Source organism: Perissodus microlepis, chromosome 1 (assembly GCF_051167445.1).
Source record: "Perissodus microlepis isolate ML-2025 ecotype Zambia chromosome 1, ASM5116744v1, whole genome shotgun sequence".
NCBI classification, from domain to species: domain Eukaryota; kingdom Metazoa; phylum Chordata; class Actinopteri; order Cichliformes; family Cichlidae; genus Perissodus; species Perissodus microlepis.
In genome coordinates, this window is record NC_140461.1 from 13,286,677 (window position 1) to 13,308,368 (window position 21,692).

The following is a 21,692-nucleotide window of genomic DNA, read 5'->3' on the forward strand; positions in this document are numbered from 1 at the left end:
AAAAAAAAAAAAATTAAAACATGGCAGCTCATTTTTTAACAACTCATTATCAAATCACATTAGTGTATGGTTTTATGTGAAATGACATATAGGGATAAACTTACCTTTCTGGGGTATATTCCCAACCAACATAGCTTAGGTATGTTTTCAGTCTACTTTATTTTCAAAATAAAGTATACAAGCTGCCTTCCTAAAATTGATTCTCTCTAAGAGCTTTAAAGGCCAGAAGAGGCTACATTAGTCTCGGTATATCAGTGGTCTCCCACATCAATTTTGATGTTTAAAAATACCTGTTGGTTAGTTTTAGTGCTCTGAGCAAGTTATGTGATTTCCACTTCTGTTTCCACAATAGGGACTCAGTAAGTTTGTTTAATAGCAGCACTTTTCAATCATGTATGCTTTTTAATATAAATACAATCTTTAAAACCCCTCAACTTCCAATAACTTATTTGGCTGTGTATCATGAAATATTAAAATGGTTAAGATATTGAGCTCAACCAATTGGTGTCTTCTCATTCTTTTAAAGTTAAGTCTTTTTTTTCCATTAAATAGAGCTATTGCTGTGTTATTCCACCCACGGAGAGAAGGATCCATTAGCTGTGTATCTGCCTCTGATCCCAGCTACTTAAAGACCTGACAGTGAGCTCAATCTAATGCATTAGGTCAGCCACTCCACTATAACAGCTTAGTACACCTACAGCATGCCATTATCGGGTAACACATGCAGCACAGGGGTGTGTGTATACTGCGGGTGTTGTGTGTTTAAGTGTGCACATGGTTTTTGTGTTTATGATAAATGTCTCCTGTACAGTTTTCTCAGATAGTCAGTAGCTGAAGTTTTGTGAACATCATATAATTACAGACACATTTTTTTTGATATTCAGCATGAATTTGGATCTAGGATCTCCTAGATATGACATTTCATACTTCATGAGTGACACTGCGATAAAAATATATATAGGTTTATATAGGTATATCTATTAAAAATGCCCTTATGGGCTCAATTGCTGTTCTAATTTAACATTAAATCACTGGTGGATTTAGTTACTTTTGCTATAATTGCTATAGTACTCTATGCTCTGACATCCTCCCTCAAGTTGAGGTGTGCAGTTTTCATTGGATGTCTACTCACTGACACAAATTCCAACTCTGCTAGACTGAGCTGACTCCTGCCTGGCCTGCCAAAAACTTTGTACAACTCCAATTACTGTACGAGACCCCGACGGCAGCCACAGCCCAAGTGTGTGCTCAGCAACATGCTTGGTATCAAGTCCATGCATCCTCACCAGACATTGTGCCATGATGGCAAACTTCTTTTCTCAGTGCCACTCTTGGTGTTTCCATTTCAGTTCTTCCAAAATGAAGTTTGCCCTTTTTGCCAGACATTGGAGATCCCTTTTGTAGCTCCACCAATAGAGACCATGAAAGCTAAATAACTGCTTACAGAAAAAAACAAACAAACAAAAAAAACACTTCTTCCACTTAAATATTTTAAGTATAAAATAGTATAAATTGTATCTAAAAACTGAACTGCTAAAAAAAAAAAAAACATCCATAGTTTTCCCAGCTTTTCGCAAACATTCCTGTTGCAATGCAACTAACCAAAATACTTGAGACCATCAGTCCATGGCTGACATACAATGGACCTAATGATCCATTCACTAAAAACTTGAAGAAGGTAATTTTAAGTAAAAGCAATAATACAGCCTAATAAAGTTTTAGGCCAAAAATGGTTTACGGCTTCAATTTCTCCAAAAGCAACGAGTCTTGTCAAGTACTATAGGTAGGGCATGATATGAATATCATTTGTCCATTCTTTTGGTGCTGTTGCTGCTTATTATTTATTGTAATCAACTGCAACAACAACTGCAGACGAGTGATTTCCTCAGATATTTGCTCCATTGCTGGAGCATTTACACTATTATATGATGCAGAAGACTATGAATTGCACCCTTTTAGCACCAACTTATGCTCATATTGAGCCATAAAAAACATTTACACTCTGCTCACACATCAGATATGCATATTTATATGGAATACAGTGGGAAAGAAAAGTTATGCACATTTAAAATGTATAGAGTGTGTGTTAGCAAGAAGAGATGAGTGAATATCTGTCTGAATTTTGGAAATATATTATCCTTTATTAATGAGTGGGCAGTGTGTATGTGTGTGTACACACACATGCAGTGCGCTGGAGATTAATGATACTGAAAAACTATGAGGGGACTTTAACACACATGCACATACACTCTTTGGAACTAGGACCACTGGATCAATGAGGTGCTGAAGTGTGACTTAGAGAAACCAGCTGCTCCTACCACAGGTTGAAGTCTGTTTCACCCTGCCTCTGTCTTTCTCTGCTTTCCTCAGCAGGACATATTGTCAGTGTCTCTATGCTTATTTGTGTGAGTCTATGTGACAGGCAAGGGGAAAGGGGTAAGAGTACAACAAAATAGTACAAAGGGAACAACAGAATGAGACAGGAGTGGGACTGACATATTGCCTGCTGTACAGACACTTTCAGCCAAACAGCATTTTCATCTGTATTGCCATCGGACTTTTAATAAAGACACAACAAGACAAATAATGTGTAAAAGAGGGCAAGAGCAGGAGAACTTGTGCTATGAAATAGGACCATGGAGGCAGAGTGATCTGTAAATGACAGAAATGTGGACTGACAGCATACGGCGAGGCAGCCTTGTGCTAAGGTTAATTTTTCTATTATCGTCTGTTAATGGTTCTCTTTTATGACTGATCCAGCAATTTACTGATACTTGATGCATTTCTTTGCACTCTGTCTATTGAAAAGTTATGCTTACAAAGGCCTATGTGGTCTATCTGTATGCAAACATACGTGTGTATCTGCCTTGTTGGGCTAGTTATGTACATAAATTATTCCTATATTTGATTTAATGTACAACTCTAATTCATCATGAATATTTTTCATCTCTCATATATATGGTAATGTGGACTGTGTGCTTGCACAGAGACACTTTGTGTGACTGTGTGTGGCTAAATCTTAGAGTGCAAGAACCTGAATAGTTATTATGTGAAGGCAGGTCAGCTACTAGCTGAACAACTTCAGTGATATAACACACACAACTTGGGTTTAGACTGGTCAATATAGAAAAGAGGTGAAGAATATTCAGACAGGAAAGGTTTTTTGAATAAAAATGGATAAAAAAAAACAAAGAAATGGAAAGAATACAAATATAAATTATATTTCATTTCTGGCAATAGCTAAATGTGAGTAAGTCACCAGAATCACACACTGAATTCGTGATTTTTACACTTTCTTTGGTTTCTTTTAGGCTTTAGCTTCATTTTTGTGTGTTGTTTGGTTTGATCTTGATGTTTTCTTAGGCTTAAGCAACATACACACTGAAAGCAATTCACAGCAATGAGCAAATCGCTTCCACTGTATATGCAGGTGTAGGCACCAAAACCAGTCAATGTGGTTTAGGCAATAAAACGAGTTGGCTAGTGTGAGAGAGAGACTATTCGCTATTTAAGTCTGATGTCATTAGCGGTTTCCAGGTCCTCTTCAGGTTCCAAAGTCAAACAAACACTGCAACATCACTGAGAGTTAAAAACTGTCTAAATTCTTTCATATTAAATAAAATGATGAGTGTGGCTGCTCTACCAGGTGTAACAATTAAGTTTAACATCCAGTCATCATGAGAAACAGGATTTATGAAGTTTAATGGACTTAGAAGTTAGAAGGGAGTTAGCTGACTAATTTTCATCTAAAGATGGCTAAAGAGGTTTCTTGGTTACCAGGTTGATATTTTCCTTACATTAAAGTCATGCTGACTGTAAAAAAAACAAAACAATGGGAGAATATGTGTAACGTTCCTGGTTTTGTATCTTCTTTAAAACAGGTATAACATGTTTTCTTAAAATGCAAACATGCTATACAGTAACCAGCCTATTTTATTAAGAACATCTTTTCACCTTTACGTTATCACAAATATCTAATCAGCTAATGACATGTCAGCAACTCAGGTCACTGAGGAATGTAGATATGTTCAAGATATTCTTAGAATCAGGAAGAAAGGCAATTGAAGTTATAGCAATAGGGACAGTAAGGCAACAGTAAATACAATAATGAATCTTTGTAACCAAGATATGCAGAAGAGCATCTGTGATTATACAACACATCCAATCTTTTTGGGTAATCTGTCTTTCACTAAACGTGCTTCTGTGACTGGCTACCTCATCAGGGAATGGGGGGGAGGTATTGTCCAGCATTGTCCTTATCTTGGACAAGATCCGCCTCTCCAACACCACCTTAACCCTGGAGAACCCATGGGGTCAAATTTGACCCCATGGTTTCCCTAGAAAACCAATGGGTTCTCCAGGGTTAAAGGAGTCCAGCTCCATCCCTACAACACTACTGGCCTTGCAGATCAGTTTATTGAGTCTGTTGCCATATGTGACCCTCAACACGTGCATAGAATGAGACCAAAACCACAGAGGAATGTTTCCAGCACCATATTGAATCTTTGCCCTAAATAATTAAGGGAGTTCTGAAGCAAGGTGTACCTAATAAACTGTCCAGTGAGTGTATGTAAGGACAGCAGTAAAAAAGTAGTTTCTGATTGGCAAGAGTTAATAAGGATATTCAAAAACATTCACCAAGGCCATGTTATTGCATACGAGGTTAATGGAAAGATGCTGTTAGAGTCAGTCAGAAAAAAGACCAGAATTTGATTTACAAGCCTACAGAAAAAAATCATAAAATGAAGAGAGAGCAAAGTGAAATAACAGAGTTCAATCAGCTAGCTTCAGTGTAAGCACACACAGTGAAATATTTCAGCACACAAGCAGTGAGAGACTCCAGTGTCAGCTAGTCATCGTTTGTACAGTTGGTAGAGGACTGTTTTGAGTGGATCAAAGGAGACTTCACCAACTCGACTTCTCAATCAATTGGAAACACCCGCGTTTCCATAGCTGTGGCAGCTGCAGACAACCACTGCCTTCATCCCTCTAAGTGGAGACCTCTCTATATAATGCTCTCTCTGTGCTCTTCTTTCCTTTCTTTGCTTTCCCCTTACTCCAACAGGTCACTGCAGATGGTGCACGTCCTGAACCTAGTGCTGCCTTTCTTCATGTAATCATTTATTTTTTGTTCTTCGCAGTAGTCAAGTGTTTGTTCAAAGGTACATTTTTAATCAATGGGATTTTTGATCTGTAATATACAATAGCAGGAACTTTATTTTGCAATACATAATAAAGTGTCTTGAGCTGCCAATTGTCGCTAAATTGTTGATGGTTGAAATGAATTAAACTGAATTGAAAACTTCAACATAGCTGCATGCAAATATATGCAACTGAAGCAAAGCAAAAGACTGATTCACTTTCTCTTAGAGTTAAAGACATGTTTACTAAGCAGCTTTCTGAATGTCCATTTCAAGTTTGATGACCAGCACGTTAAACCTTTCTTGTTCTTCCCAGTTGTTTATGTGTATTTCTAGATTTTGATAATGTGTAACTACTTTTCAGCAAAGAAATTCTACAAATTTGACCCTCTTAAGTTTTAAATCATATTTATTTACATAACACATAAGTGCACATGCATCACAGAAGAATTCTGATGACATAAGCCCTGAGCTTTCTATGTGTGCGAGACAAAATAATATCAAAGCCTTGAGAAACAAAAGTAAATCAGCCGCTCTTGCTGTAAAAAGGTAAAATTATCACATATTAATTTATTATCTCTCGAGGAAAAGTGGAGTGAGGACAGGTTTTAAAAAAAAGGCCCTGTCAACACTGTTAATTCAAACACAGGGAAACCCCCTGCAGGGAGAATGAAACTAAATTAAGACGTGTAAGCAAGGATTTCATAGCCTGCCAATGAGTCTTGGTGTAAACCACATAAACTGCCATGCGAACACACACACACACACACACACACACACACACGCAAGGACATTCCTTGTTCAAACGAGCAAATATATTAATGCCAGTTATACAATATGAAATACATTCATATTCTTCAGGCATAAAACAGAATAAATCTGCATTAACTCTCATTTAAAACATACCTACTCACACATAATAAAAAAATCAAGCTGAAGCAAAAAGTATAAAAGTTATAGTCATGTAGTCAGATCTGCGATGAAGAGCGCTGTTCTACACGAACCAAGTCCTCTTGTATTCCCCTCTATACCTGCTTGTTTCTCATGAGACCCCCATATCATTTTGTAGGTGCTAAAAAGATAGAGTGCCAAGGCGTTAAAAGGATGAGCTGGAGAAAATGTTTCAGAAATAGATGGGTTGTGAAATTGAGATGGTATTACATTTGAATTTTCTCGTACTCTATTTAATAGTTGAGAGGGCCAGTGAGATTTGATGTTTTTCTTTAATTTGCATCGTATTTCTCTCCATTCGCACCCTTCCATTCACTTTCTTGCTCACAACCTCCATGCCTCCCTTATTTTTCTGTCTCTTTTCACTCTCTAATGAACACATAAAAAAAAAACATTCAGGTAAAAACCTTGAAATTCAATTAAAGCTTAACAACATTTAAGAAGTCCTAAACTGCCACTTAATGCAACTCATTATTTTAACACTGTCGGCATAAGAACTTGCAGCCACTATTTATCAGCGCTATTCCGCTTTCCATGGTTCACCCGACATCAAATGCCATTAGGTTTGCAGTTTACGGAGATGGAGAGAGAGAGAGAGAGAGAAAGAGGGAGAGAGAGAGACCGAGAGGGCTGGAAGGATTGAATGCAAAAGTGTGACCAAGGCACAAAGGGAGAAAGAAATGGGATGGACAGTAGGTAAGAGACTAAAGTGAAATAAGGATACACAGCAGAAAAGGCGAGGACAGCCAGGAGAGGTTGATGAAACAAAGGAGGAAGAGTGAGTTTTCAGAGCGCTTAGGCATGCAATCTAATGTGCATCTTACGAAGACTAGTGCTCATTTTCTGTCTCCCAGAAGAGCCTTACTTAATAAGGTAAGCAGCCAAGTCTTAAAGCAGGAGGGGAATTAACTATTCATCCACACAAAAGCAAGCTGGCAGTCCTCGCATTCCCTCTGTTTAAGTGTCTCTCTCTCACACACATGCATGCACACCATACCCAACCCCAGCCAGTTGTGTATAATTCACCACTACCTTCATGTCTTCTGACAAAGGCCAGTAATATACGAGTAGATGCTTGAAACATAACAAGAACATGGCCTCAGGGTGCTCTACTATTGTGGACAGAGGTTCCTAATTTTAGATCATTGTCCTGTTAGAGGCTCCGAAAGTACTGGAGTTCGTCGAGGGTCAGTCATAAAGCCTACGAGTTTATATAAACGTACATAAATGTGGTGTATCAGATCATGGTCAAAACATCACCTTGTTTTGGCTCAAAATTGAGTTGAAAGAAGTTAAGGTTTTAAAAGCTTCTTCAGTACACGCTTAATCTAATTTGTGACTGCAAGACTCATTTAACAACCTTCACGGGGTTCCAGAAATGTAGTGGCATCAATAGAAAGTCAATCCTTTGAGGGCAAGCTAAAACATGAAAATGGATTTAAAAAATGCTAACTGTCTCTCGACTCATGTGGTTAAAAGATGGCATTCCTTTCATTGTGGAATTGGTAATAAACACATTAGTACTAGTCTGGCACTGAGATCCAGACAGCAAATTAAATATATGTGGCAAATGTAAAATAAAAAGTCCAGAAGGCTGATAAATCCTGCCTAGGAATTGCCTCAGAGTGATATATCACTGCAAGGAAACACAAATGTGTTTAATACAAAACTTTTTTTTATAAAAAAAAAAAAAACACACAATACAATCCTATTATCCTTAAAAAGTAAAGTTGATTGCATGAGTGAAAGGAAATGAGTGGCTTTGACTGTCTACACATGTCTGACATTCTGACACTTCCCAAGCTCATAAAGCCCCATGTTTACTTAGAATGTAAACTTTCCTGCTTACAGTCCTGTGTGTATGCTTTTTATCTATACAAGCTGTCAGCTTTCGAGGTGATTTTTACAAAGGCAGGTGACCAAAGTTTGCCTTGGATAAAGTTAGACGGATCAAATCAGTCTCATGAGTGCTTGATATACAAAGTCAGTGAGTTAGTGTTTGTCAATCCACTGCACTTGCCTCTTGTCAAGATCTCACGAATGATATTATAAGATACTACACACAGGATGTGTGTGTAACGAGGCATGCAAATAGGCATACAGTACATATATATATATATATATGTATTTATATAGATGGATTAAATATGGGAGAACTTTACCTTTCGAACATTAATCCAGTATCCTATGATGCGATCTGTGGCATCGGGATCTTTTTGTGTCCACTGCAAATTGTAGGAATAGTTGTTTCCTTTCAGAATCCGGACAGGGTTGGGTGTATCAAAGTAAAACTCAGCATTGTATGGTTGTGCTGTATGACAGAGAGCGATATAGAACAAGAGAGCAACAATGTTTTATAAAAATTACTGAATGACACAGAAGGAAAAATAAATCTTTATATGGAGGTAAGGGTGCATGAGTACAGGAATATAAAACTCATAATAAGAGGATTAGGGCTTTTTTTTCCATTAATGGCACACTCACCAGAGACATTAAATGTGCATGCTGATGTTCCCTCAGTATTGCTCACTCGGCACTCGTAAGAGCCATTGTTGGTGGGTTCCAGTTTGAACTTCAGCTCCGGTGTCTCCTTCAGGTCTGGCATTGGCATACGGATGAAGTCACCATTACGGAACCAGCGGATGTCTGTTAGGCGAGGAGGGTTTGATCGTAGGATTGTACATCTCAGGGTTACCATTTGATAGTTCCTGGAACGGACATCTTGAAAGACTGGGTCCAGAATGGGAGGGTCTGCAGAAAAATAAACACTTGTGTTTTAATAATAGAATGAATATTATACTCTGTTTTTATGCAAGTGCAGCAGTAGCATTTTTTAAACAGCCTTGCCACTGTTATTGCAAGTCTAATACTCATTATTAGGTTTTTGCACAAGTACTTTATTGTAGAGCTGAATCCTTATTTTATTCTCTCTTACTTATATTCAGTAACTGTGCAGTAACTTAATTTGTGATTATGAATGCAGATAAACATTTGAAAATTAGTTTGGTCTAGCTGGTTTCTAATGTTAAAAATAGTTTTCATCATAAGGGAATGAAGATAAACTGAAACAGACATTTCCAAAAAAAAAAAAACACATTTTAATCTCAGAAACTCGTCTTAGACATGCAGTACCAAATGGACTGCAAAGACAGTGGCATCCATGTCTCACTTCTTTATGTTCTTTGCAAAGTGGATTTCCTTAAACCATTATAAAAAATGTGTTGTTACAAATCATCCAACACAAAACAACTGTTATTGCCACAAGGGATCAGGCATTTCGAGCCACACTCTCATCCCTGCTTCTAACCTATCCTAACCAGTTGTAATTAACCTGTCAACAGTGATGTGTGCCTTTGTGGTTAATGATTGACTAGCCACTGCTGCCCTGGGGTCAGCCAAGACACAACACAGCCAAATTACTGCGCCACAAATCACCAGCCAGCTAGTTCACCCCTGGCTAATCATGTAGATAATAGACAAGATGCTAATGGTGGTACTGCAGTACTAACGTTGATGAGATCTGGTGTTAAGGCCCAGAGGTGATACAGCATAACTAGCGCCCCTTATGAATCAAGTTTATCAGACACAGATGTGTAATTATAGTCTAATCTATGTTATGCCTGTAATTTAGACAGACAGAATGAGCTGCAGTATGGAGGGAAGAAAAAGACGGTAAGATAATGTAAAGCAAGGAGCAGGGAGGGAAAGAGAAACAGAGATCCTGTTATTGTGTTTTATACAATATCAAAATCTCTGGTTGGCTGACAATGGAGGTGTTGATATGATTAAACAGAAACCTAAACCTGCCTCTACAGTATAGCTATATATAGAGATTAAAAATAATGGTTAAAAACTCTCTTCTTTTTCTGTCTTATAAAGTCAATGTTAATAGTGTTAATAATTAAATTAATAATATATTACTAATTGATTACGCTGAGTTGCACTCAATTGAAAGAAAGATGCTAGACAAGGAATGTTTTATTTACACACAGATGTTACACCTTTTTAAAGACTAACGTAATTTAAGTTTAAGGATTCAGCAGCTTCTGCATTTTACACATCAGAAACCAGAATAGATAAGCTGAGAGCTATAACCTGCCTCAACACATTATCCATTTAATACATATTCTTGAAAGCTAAAGAACTGAAGAAAATACATTTAAATTCACTATGACTAAAACTTTCAATAATATATTTTTTTTCTTGTTGCTGTTGTTTATTTTGCTACGGACGGGTATACACAGCCAAACCAAATTCTTGTTTGAAATCAGTTTACCATTCTATGCCAGCACTCCAGTCAAAGGAATGTGAGTAAGCACCTGAATGCTAAAAAGATCGCAAACCACCAAAGCATTTAACGTCTCAGCCACTAGGTTGTCTTTTGGCTTATAGTCAAGATTCCCAGCATGTATCCAAAGTTCTTCCCAGAAATGCTAACTTAGTGTTGTGTACTCTGTTACAATTACTGCCTCTCTGATCTCTCAAAACTAATGTTTAGCTACTCCCTACACCCACAGCTATGTGATGATGTGCGACGCTGAGGGATGTGTAAGTGGTCAAAGGTCATACTGTAATCCCAGTGGATTGATTAGTGTATGGTCACACACCCTGCTCCTACTTACAGAAGCACATATGCATACTGATTACTGACTTTGGAAATAGATAAGAAGGATAAAGAAAAAAGGCAAAACGTAGAGGAATGGCAATAGAAGCAAGGAGGAAAACAGAGGTGAGTTATACGTTGGTATGTAATCAATTTAGAAATCATTACGCTAGCACAGTTCCCTTTCTCGTCTAATATATTCATTTCAACAACTGCTCAAGTAGATTCCACTTTTTGTGGTTATCTTACTTTCTAATTAAACTTTTTTCCCCCAAAATTCTCCAGAGCATTGCTTTTGCATTTATTTGCTTCTCATTCAGGACTCATAGCACACTGTTGCAATGTTTCATAGTCAAAAGACTATAATCCATGTAAACACACCATCGCTATCCATCTTATTGAATGCGAAATGAATTCATCCGGGAATGCAACACTGACCAAGCCAAACATTTACAGTGCACAAAGAGAAAATCAATTTACATGAGACTGAGAGAGGAAGGTAGCATGCATGAGGGGTAAGGAGGGATGAGAGAAGAAAGGATCACTCTTAAAGAAGAAGACAAAGAGGAAGACAAATGATAGGGAACGTGCAGTGTGAAAGTGAGAGAAGTCAGTGATTGAGTATGGGAGGTGGGGAGTGAATGAGAGAATGCAGGATGCAGAAAGAGAATGACAAGACAGAGAGAGGTCTTCTCTCATGGCCAGCAGTTAGCTGATTGATGATGATGAGAATGGCAATGAGGAAGAACAGCCACCTCTCCAGGAGGGAAAAAAGGAACACTGGGCAAGTATAGAAGTGATACAAGGCAAAAGTGGGAGTGGGAGAGGCAAGAGTGGAAACAGTGGCGAGCATCTGCCTATCCACTTAATTACATCGGCCTTAAAAAATGATGCCATCCTTCCCTCATATCAATCAACAGTGGTAAACAGAATAAAGCAAAGAAACGTGATAAAATAAACAAATTAAGTCAGGGGACAAAGGGGCAGCTGAATAAAAGTGGGAAATTTATTTTCCACAATTTGATTGGCTGCACTGAAATATGTTCCTGTTTCTCTATTTGCCAACCAGTCCCTCGCTTTGTTAGCACCTTCTCATCCTGTCGTCCCCCTTCCCCCCATCACTATCCATGCTTTCCTGTTTCAAGCTCTCTCTTAACCCCGTTATGCTCACTCCTATTCCTGCTCATGTAGCTGTCTCGTTGCTCCGTTTCTTTCGCTGTCCATAGTGCGGTGGCCACCTGGTCCATTAATCAGAGTTGGCCAGTGCAGACAGCAGAGCTCACAGAGTGTTGCCCTTGCACCCTGCCAGCATTAGTAAGCCCTGTAAATCCGCCTTGCAGAGAAGAGGGGAGGAGAGGAGAGGGCTCTAATTTGGGCTTGTATTTATCAGGTAGGTCAGTAAATAGGTGGGAAATTGGTTCTTTACTTCCTGATAAATATACAGTTTTTAGGAGAGTTAAAGAAAAGAAAAAGCCTTTGACTTTTTTGACAGAATAAACAGTGAGAGTTTTTTTAAATCTATGATTGAAGCCATGGAAATAAACAATTTAATTTCAGTGTTACAATGTTTCAATGTTCCTTGACAACAACAAATACATATACAATTTATCAGTGACTGCTTACCTCAAAACTGACTTCACAGATTGACTACCATGCAAAAAAATATATCTATGTATCAACTTAAAACAACTGTCTAAGTCAACTGGTTAAAAATATACTCAGTTTCTTTAGTATATACCTAATATACCTATATTTATATAGAAGCTATATACTATATCTACAATTCCACAGTGTCTAACTCTTACAACATTAACATAAATGAGAAATAAAAGTTATTCTTAATAAAAGATATTCTTTTAAAGGGCTGAAAGTTTTGCAAAAGGCTTGCTCAGTTTTACACATATGCAGGCTGATGTGTAGTACTCACACATTCCATGACTTAGCACTGATAAGGGCTGTCAAAGTTCCAGGATGGTAAAAGTAAGTAAAAGAAGATAACCTCATGGGAAGGAAAAAGGTATCAAAATGATGCGTTACGTTACTAAGACACATCCTCTCCTCTCTCAAAGTAGATCCTCTGGGAGTTTTATAATGACAGACCTCAGTGGAATGTTCACAAAGGGAAAGCAGTAGGTTTAGTGAAAGCTACCTCTGAGCAATAGAGGTATGTCCTCATTTGCTTTCAGTTCCACCTTTTACAATTTCTTATCTGCTGATAGGGTCCATAGTTGTTAGTGAAGTATAACTGTTATGACTTCACTGAGGGTGAGAGAAAGAAAAGTGATTATTTAAATTTAATGGAAAAGTAAAATAATTTAAAAAAAAAACAGGATATGTTCTTTAATTTACAGAAACAGGTCTCTGTTGGAAAGTTGTCAAAATGATTTTTTCTCTACGTGTTTACACTCGCTGCCCATTAGTAAGCATGTTTTTCTCCCCTCTTTAGTCGCTACATGCTCCCTTATAAGGGATCATAATACTTTGATCCTCTGCTAAAATTTTGAGTTTGCCCACTTACAAAGAAATAAAAAGTCATTCATTTTTGCCGTATGTTCATTTTAATGGACAGAGAGACAATATTAACCTAAAGTCCAGAAATTAGCGTGCACCTGTCCAGTTAATTCATTTCTTCCGTTCCAACCTCTCCACCACAATGGACAAGACCAAAAAGCTGTCAAAGAACAAGATTGTAGACCCTGACAAAGCTGGAATGAGCTACAAGAACATCAGCAAGAACCTTGGTGGGAGGATGACAACTACTGGTGTGATTATTCAGAAACCCAAGAAATATAAACACAGAAGGAGCTTGTCAATGATCCAAAGGATTTAAATCTTGTAGTAGCCCCCTGCTCAAGTTTGCTAGTGAACATCTAACTAACAGGAGAAGGTTGCGGTCAGATGACAACAAAATCAAGCTCTTTAACATCAAATTGCCTCATTGGCGGTTGGAAACCAAATGCTGAATATGACCCAAATAAGACCATCCCCACAGTCAAGCATAGAATAATACTCTGTCTCTTTCCATTCAATTCAACCTTCTACTAAAAGTGAAAGACTGTTCAATTTTTTGTAAGTAAGCAAATTTATAAATTTAGAAATGGATTATGAAATTATTTCCTTGATTGTAACTGAAAACTTTGATCGATTGATTGCAGAAAATGTAAAATGTGTAAGATGCAATAGGTTAGGCACCTTGCACTCTGAAGTTAAACAGCCAGTTTCCTTCCTAGCTTCTGTGACGCCTTCAGAATCATTAAATTTTTTGCTGGTGTTATCATGTATTATCGTGCATTTTCCTAATAGTACACAAGCTGCACCCAAAAAAGTATTTGAAAAGAGTTTACACTAACCTAGACTTACTGACACCAGGATATGTTCTTAATCTGAGAGACCTGTATTCAGCTTAAGCCAAAGGATTTTGGATGTTGAACTGAAAGTACGCTGATCCATACTTACACTGCACATTGAGTTGAACCTGTGCCTCTCTGCGTTTAATGTTAAGCCCATTGTATGGAGCAGTCTGGCACCTGTATGCCCCCATCATGTCCCGACTAACGTTCTTTAGCCTCAAGCGACCATCAGGCGTCTCCACTGTGGGCTTCCCCGAGGGCATTAGCAAGTCCTTTTCTGTCCGTGACCACAGTATAGGAGGACGTGGTTTGCCATCTACAACTAAGCACACCAGTTCGGCATTACCTCCCTCTCGCACACTAACAGCCTGACGTCCAGGTGGAACAGTCAGCACTGGAGGAGAGACTGGGAGAAAGCAAAGACAAAAAATTCAAGTAAGACAAAGTGTAAATTTAATTTTTCTCATTTCCATATAATCTGAGCATATAATAATATTTGTTTAGAAATCGTTATAACAGTACAATATATATATATATATTAAGAATAACAGTTCCTTAAACCCTTGGCTATTGTTAGAGTTTCCACTTTAAAATATCCTCCAATTTAGTCAGTAACATTAGAAAAGTGTAAGCACAAATACATAACCTTGGGCTCTAAGGTTAATAAAGTAGCCTTGTCCTTGTTGCCAAGCTAACGAGAAACTGGCACCTTTTTTCTGGATCAAAAATAAATTTCAGATTAATTAACGGAATTAACAAGAAGTCAGAGGGCAAACATGATTTAAAATATCAGATAGTGCTAATGGATAAACTGGCAAAAACTAGGGAAACAGAGACAGATGGACAATAAAATTGTATGACAGGCACTGACATTTAAAGAGCTGATTTTATTAGACAATCGCACAGTTTTAATGACACGTGGGAACATTAAAAATATTATTACTAGGATTGAGTATATATTATGATTTAAAACACGCAAGAAAGAATACATGAACACACACAACTGAACCATCAAAGCAACAAGCAGTGCAAGCCAGAGGTAGAGAGGGAAGAAATGGGATAAAAACTGTCTGAATGAAGACGCTAACTTTCAGTTGTTCCATTATTCACAAGGGGTTGCAGCACAGCGGGTAGCTCTGCATATTTAATTTGTAATTTTGAGATGCCCTTCTTGGTGCAACCACAAATGGATTTCCTGGAATCACACCTAGGATCTTTCAGTTGTTAGGTGAATGGGTAAACCACTAAGCTATTATGTTTTAACATGTCACATGATGTAAAAACACAGATTGCTAGAATATTTAATCATTGGCATGAGATAGTGTTAAGATTCATATAATTCATGAAAAATTACACCCCTTTAGATTCAGGAAAAAACTGTTTTTTTTTAAATACTAAATGTACTGCTTAGGTTAAGCAGCATTGTGTACCTGAACATTTGTTCAATTAGTTTATCAGTCAACTCAAACATGTCTGTTTTAGAAGTTTGTTTATTCCACAAACAGCAACTGCCTAACCTCTATTAAGTGGTTGCCACCATACATATTTATTAATGACGATCAAGAGCTTAATTAAATGCATGGGCGATTTACAGCTAACCGTAACCCATTTGAATCTGCATGTGCTCGTGGCCTTAATAGACAAATATTTATTGAGCCATCATTATACATATATATATATACATCTTGGTTTGTTTGTTGCTGGGATTGTGTTAGCTCTGGAGCTGACAATCAAAAAAAAAAAAAAAAAGAAACCAAATATACAATTTCCCTCAGTCTGACAGAGACAAAGAATAACAAGGAAAAAGGGGAAACTCTTACCGCTGTTTTGAGAAATGTTGACATCAACACGAAGCTCTCGCACTGTGCTGCCTGAAAAGCTAGCCATGCAGCTGTAGGTGGCCAAGTCTCTGAATTTCATGTCCACAATCTCCAGACTGCTGGTGCCAGGTGCCATGTCTGGGTCACTGCGCAGTAAAATCAAACTATCTGAGTTGAAGACTGGTGCCCCGTTCTTGTACCAGGTATAGTTGACCTTGTCCTGGGGGGTGGCATCAACATGGCATGAGAGCTTAAGGTCACGACCCATTTGAATGGTTTCACTGTCCTTGTTAGAGTCTGGTGTAATTTGGAAGGTGAGGTTGCTCATTGCTTTTTGTGGTGGTAGAGAGGGAAAAAAGAAGAAAGAAGAAAATTTAAATATTTGTTACAATATAAAGGCATTTGGTACAAAATATACTAAAAAAATACAAAATTAAAATAATAATACAAAAAAATTAATAAAAGGGATAAGCATGACTAGGCATCACTGGCAAGGTCTGTCTTTTTTTTCCACTACTACAGTTGCTAAATGCTCTTATTTATCTTTTAATTTCCACTTGGTCTTTACTTAATTTAGAGTTTCTAATTTAGAGTAGTTAAACTATATATATAGTCCCTAGGAAAACAAAAAAGCATAACCCAAGGACATACATTAATTTTTAGCACATTTAATCAAGGAGACACTGTAGAGAGAGTGCCCAGAGATACAGTGGGCATACCTCAACATAACCAGATGAAAAAATTAGCTCATGCAGTCATTTGTTCAACGAAATCATTAAGAGATGTAAAAAGTAATCACATTTATGTAGTGCTTTTCTAATCTTACAAGTTGACCTAACATGTCTGTCTTTGCAATTCTGTGTACTGTCAGGAGAATCATACCAACTGTAAATCATGAGAGTGGGAAAATTGGTTTGGGGTTGCTTTGCTGCCTCATGAACTTTGCATCTTACAGTCATTAATTCCCCAATAAATTCTGCCTCATATTAAGCTGAAATTAACCTGGAAGTTGAAGATGACCAAAGCAGAGTTATAATTAATGTAAAAGCCTTAATCTTTGTCTCGCACACCCTGACCGGAGAACAACAAATACCACTTTCATTTATTGTTCTTTTTCAACTGAGAGTTTTGATTTGATATATAAAACTATTTTTAGATAGCAAATGCTTCTTGACATGTATGTGAACATTTTTTGCATCCCCTTTATTCATTGACACACTTTACAAAGGAACCAAGTATTTGGTTGTTCAGATTTGCCAAAAGTCAAAAATTTCATAGGAAAGGCAAATTATTTGAACAGTTGTATTCCATTCCAGTACAGAATAGTACTGTGTACAAGTGTACAAATTAAAATTAAGAAAACAAACAGAAGAAAAACACATTCGTGAGATCAAAAAGAAGGAACTGATACTACTCAATAAAAAGAAACTAAACAGAAGAATGCAGGAGAAGAAGAATGGTTAATACCCCCACCCCCAACACCACTAACACAATAAAAAAAAAAAAGAAAAAAATGAAGAGGTTGCCTTGTACCAAAGGAAAGAGGAAATTAGAGAAGAAAGAAAGCGAGTGAGAGAGGAAGAATCAAATTGTGAAGGAAGCCAAGACAAAAGGAGCCAAATACAGAATAAAATAACAGGGGGGTAAGGAGGAGGGGGGAAACAAAATCAAGGACAAAGAGTAACTCTCCCACTGTCACATTTAATTTTCAGTTTCAAAGGCTCCGTTTCCCCAACAGATTTCCATGTTGAATACAAAATAGCTCTGTTTCCCCACGAAGGGGAGAGACAGGCAGTAAGGAGGAGAGGAGAGCTTGATTTAAACTATTTTGAGCTTGTTAACAAGATACTTGGGTGGAGCCATGGATATGAAGCAGTGACCATATGGCTAACATGAACTTGCAACTTTACCTGATTAATGTGAGTGCATGTGTGCATGTATACTCCTTAAATATTTGGATGCACTTGTCTACCTACCTGCCTGCAGACTTTTTCCTTTATGAACTCACTGACTGTGAATGTGTGTCTCTTTCAGCATCTTGCCACCTGCGCTGGTGTGACAGTGTGTTCAGGCCCATTAAGCTAACAGGAGAAGCCCATCTAACATACGCTCTCCACAGTGCTAACTAACAGAAGAGACTGTTGCTAATTGCTTCCACTCCAGTCTAACTAATTGGAGTGAATAAAGATGATTAAAGGGGCTAAAAATAGCCAGAGGGGAGAGACAATAGAAGTATTCTGTATTCTAACCCGCCCATTCTGACAAGATTCACATCAGCTTCGTTAATGACGGATCAGCAGCTAGCTCCACACACTCGCATGCACGCGCAGACTCACAAATGTCAACGAATGAAGCTAACGAGGACTATACAGACACTTTGCATAAAGCAATTATCAGTTGTACGAGACTTCTCAATGGGAAAAGGATCCTGACTGTGCCTTTGTCAACTATTTTAACTACCCCCTGGCTAGCCAAAGAATTAAATGCAACATGATTTTTAGTTGTAAAATCAGTGAATGAGAAGCCTAAATTATGCAAAGATTTAACAATTATCATATGGGAATGTCACATTGCTAAATGTTCTTTTTAAGTAACAATAATAAATACATGAGGACTGGACAATACTTAAAAAACACCAAAAGTCTCGTTGACACGTCCAGACTAATTCTGAAAGTATATCCAGAATCTTTTAAACAGCAATTCCGATTGAAAAACAATCTTGATGCAATTGTGCAACTGGAGCTAGTTTATACCAAGGTTGTAAAAAACACAAATCTAGATTTTATTTTATTTTATTTTTTTGCAAAAGCATCACCCCTTTTCACAGGTGCAAATACATAGAAACATTACTTACTTCTCACAACGAGGTTGACGTTCTTGCGTGCAGGGTTACCCACATTGTTGACTGCCGTGCAGTTGTAGAAGCCTGCATCCGTTGGTGTGACAGCTCTCAAAATCAGTGATTCTCCTCGAACTTGAGCACTGAGGGGAAGAGGCCCAGGGTAACGTGACCACGTCACAACGGGGAGAGGGAAACCTGCTGTGACCTCACAGGTTATGCGCACATCCTGGCCAGGATCCACCACCACTGTATCATTTACTGACAGTCGGATCATTGGTGGACCTGTGGCGCACAGACACATGGAAAGAAACAAACAGACAAACAAAAGTAGTTTAAATGGCAACAATACATGTTTTTTCAGCGAAAAAATTAAGTTGTGAATATGTCTATTATGAGCATTTTTAAGGTATGACTTTACTGTCTTTAAAAGTTTCTTCTGCCTGCAATTGTAATAGATAGTACATATAAATATGTGCTTGTTTCAAGTTCACATTCGAGTTTAAGTTCACTTTATTTTGTCTTTTCAGCCATATTAAAATACACTGCAATGTAACTCTGTTTCACAGAGCCCGAGTGATGGGAAAAAATTGCAAAATGTAAAAGCACTCAAAACAAGATGGAGCAGTACAATAAAAGAGACAGTGCAAGGTCATAAAGTGCAACCAATAGCTGAGTTAAAGAATAATAGAATAGTGAAAGACATAAAAAGAATAGACATGATACATGAAATGACATAAAACATTACCAACACCAGACTTAAAAATAGCAAGATAATCAACACATTAAAACATTACAGTCCCTGTATCTCAGTGTCTGTTTGCTGTCTGGGTCTTAGCATGAGTCTTTGAATATATAGCTTTTCTCCGTGCAAACTAATCAGTGTACCAAAGGTAATTCAGGTCCCTGTTCTGCTCTCATATCATCCCCTAGTCACTGCCTCCATTTCCTATGACTGACCTAACAGAAAAGTACAAGATGACCCGTAATGCTACTGCAAAAGAGGCTGAAAAATGCTGTTGGCACAGAAAGAAATCAATCATGTTCCAAAGGAGAAAAAAACGTGGCAGAGGAGTGAGGATAGGGACACATACTACACGACGGGGAAAAACTAAGTGTAAAAGAGTAAAAGACAACAGAGTAAAAGCTGGGGCCAAAGTTGAAGAGGGGACAATATGAAAAATGTGATATTAACCACCTACAATGATGTTTGGAGACGTACATCCAAAGCGACAGTGAAAACCGTGTAATGCACGTTGTGGTTTCCACATGCTATTTAGAACGCTGTCTGCACAAATATCAAATGGAAACATTAAGGCAAAGTTTAAATGGCATATCCTATACCACCTTTTCATTTATTTTGTTTCATATCTATTTGATATTTTCAAATCAGTTGCAATAAACATATATTTTTTAACTTCAGCTATTCAGGCGGTTGCAAGCAGGTCAAAGTTGGGAATTTAGAGTTATATAAAACCAGTAAATGGATATTTAGTTAATTTTGTGTACATAACAATTTTGGCTTCCTGTGTTGTTTAGTTTAAAATGAGTCTCTGTCTTATTTGGAGCATCAAATATGGATTCTTTTACAGTTCACGTTCAAAACACGTTTCATTATATATTCTAGTTCAGTGTAAACCTAAGCAGTCTAAGCAGCAGACTCAAATGGCTCTAGTAGGCTGCAATAGTATTTGCAACATCTTGTAATAGGTTTTTGCATATCTTGCCACAAGGTGTAGATGGGGTGACAGGAGGTTAACATTGAGAGAAATTAGCTTGTGACCAAAATGTCACCCATTTAAATCCTTCAAGTTGCCGCAGAAATATTTTTGGTACACTAGAATAGAAAGGTTTTCACCTCCCTCATCAACTAGAGTAAAAACAGCCTGGGGCGAAGCAGTCAAACCACAGTTTCTTTACTGGAGCTGCTCAGTGGTCACAAGTCACTAATCTTTGGTTGTTACAGTACGGCTCTCTGGCTGGAAATCATCTGTGTAACTCTCCCTTAAACTATCTGGCTAAGTGAATGCTTAAAAAGAAAAAAAAAAAGGATTTAACTGGTTTTTCCACATACAAACATACAACAAGTTGATGACTTTTATATACTTTTTTACTATATGGAGACATAAAATTAAAAGTAAACAATGTTTGATCTTAATATATATTTTTTGCAATAACTAATTAGCACACTGGTGAATGATGAGTGATGAAAGAGGCTTAGAGGTTTTTAAGGTATAGATGTTTTATTGAATCCACAATAGTATGGGTTTAATTATAAGCAGCAATATGTGCAATCTGTCATCTGTGAAAAACACCACTAGCAATACTTCAAAAAGGTCCTTGAAAAACTGAAAGGGCTTTGACAATGTATCACTCTTCCACCACTTAAAAAAAAGAAAAAAGTATTCATCTGTAGAAATCAAGCTGTCCTTTGTCGGAGTTCACTTATGAACGTGGACATTTAAAAGAGGCATCTTTATCATCTTTAACCCATATTTTTCTAGTTTACTTTTCTTTGTATTTTGTCTCACATACCGTTGTAATTGTGGGTCCTGATCAAGACAAAGCCATGACAGAATTTGTTGTATAGTGCGTATGCATATCATTTATGACAATCATTTATGATTTATGATTCGTTCATGTATTTTTGTGGGACTAAAATAACTGTATGCTATGAAAAAATATGTTCAAGCTGAAAAAATATGTTCAAGCTATTCAATATAAATATATTTAATAATCGACCGATCTGTCTATTGACTCATAATTGATTTAAGAATTCTCCAGCCATAATTTTAAATGGGCTCTGGAGGACAAGGAGTAGAAGAATTTAGGCTTTTATCAACCTGAGACTGTTAATCCTCAGTAAGAGACCAAACCAATAGGGTACAGGAAGCAATTCATTCTAATAGACTTTATGCACTACATCCTCTCATCTAATCTCTCTCTCATTTTTTTATTTATTTATTTTTTAGCAGATTGCAATTGGCG

General features: G+C 37.4%; 1 protein-coding gene across 2 annotated transcripts in view; it reads right to left on the reverse strand.

Annotated features, from left to right (window-relative positions):
* Positions 1-21,692, reverse strand: part of mdga1 (MAM domain containing glycosylphosphatidylinositol anchor 1) — a 184,766-nt gene that overhangs the window by 41,115 nt on the left and 121,959 nt on the right. For both annotated transcript variants that reach the window (XM_084930628.1, XM_084930619.1), the window contains exons 7-11: positions 18,720-18,989; positions 15,866-16,195; positions 14,152-14,451; positions 8,577-8,843; positions 8,255-8,403 (exon numbers count right to left, since the gene is read on the reverse strand). In XM_084930628.1, coding sequence (XP_084786754.1) covers positions 8,255-8,403; positions 8,577-8,843; positions 14,152-14,451; positions 15,866-16,195; positions 18,720-18,989 — 1,316 coding nt within the window. The remainder of the gene's footprint in view (positions 1-8,254; positions 8,404-8,576; positions 8,844-14,151; positions 14,452-15,865; positions 16,196-18,719; positions 18,990-21,692) is intronic.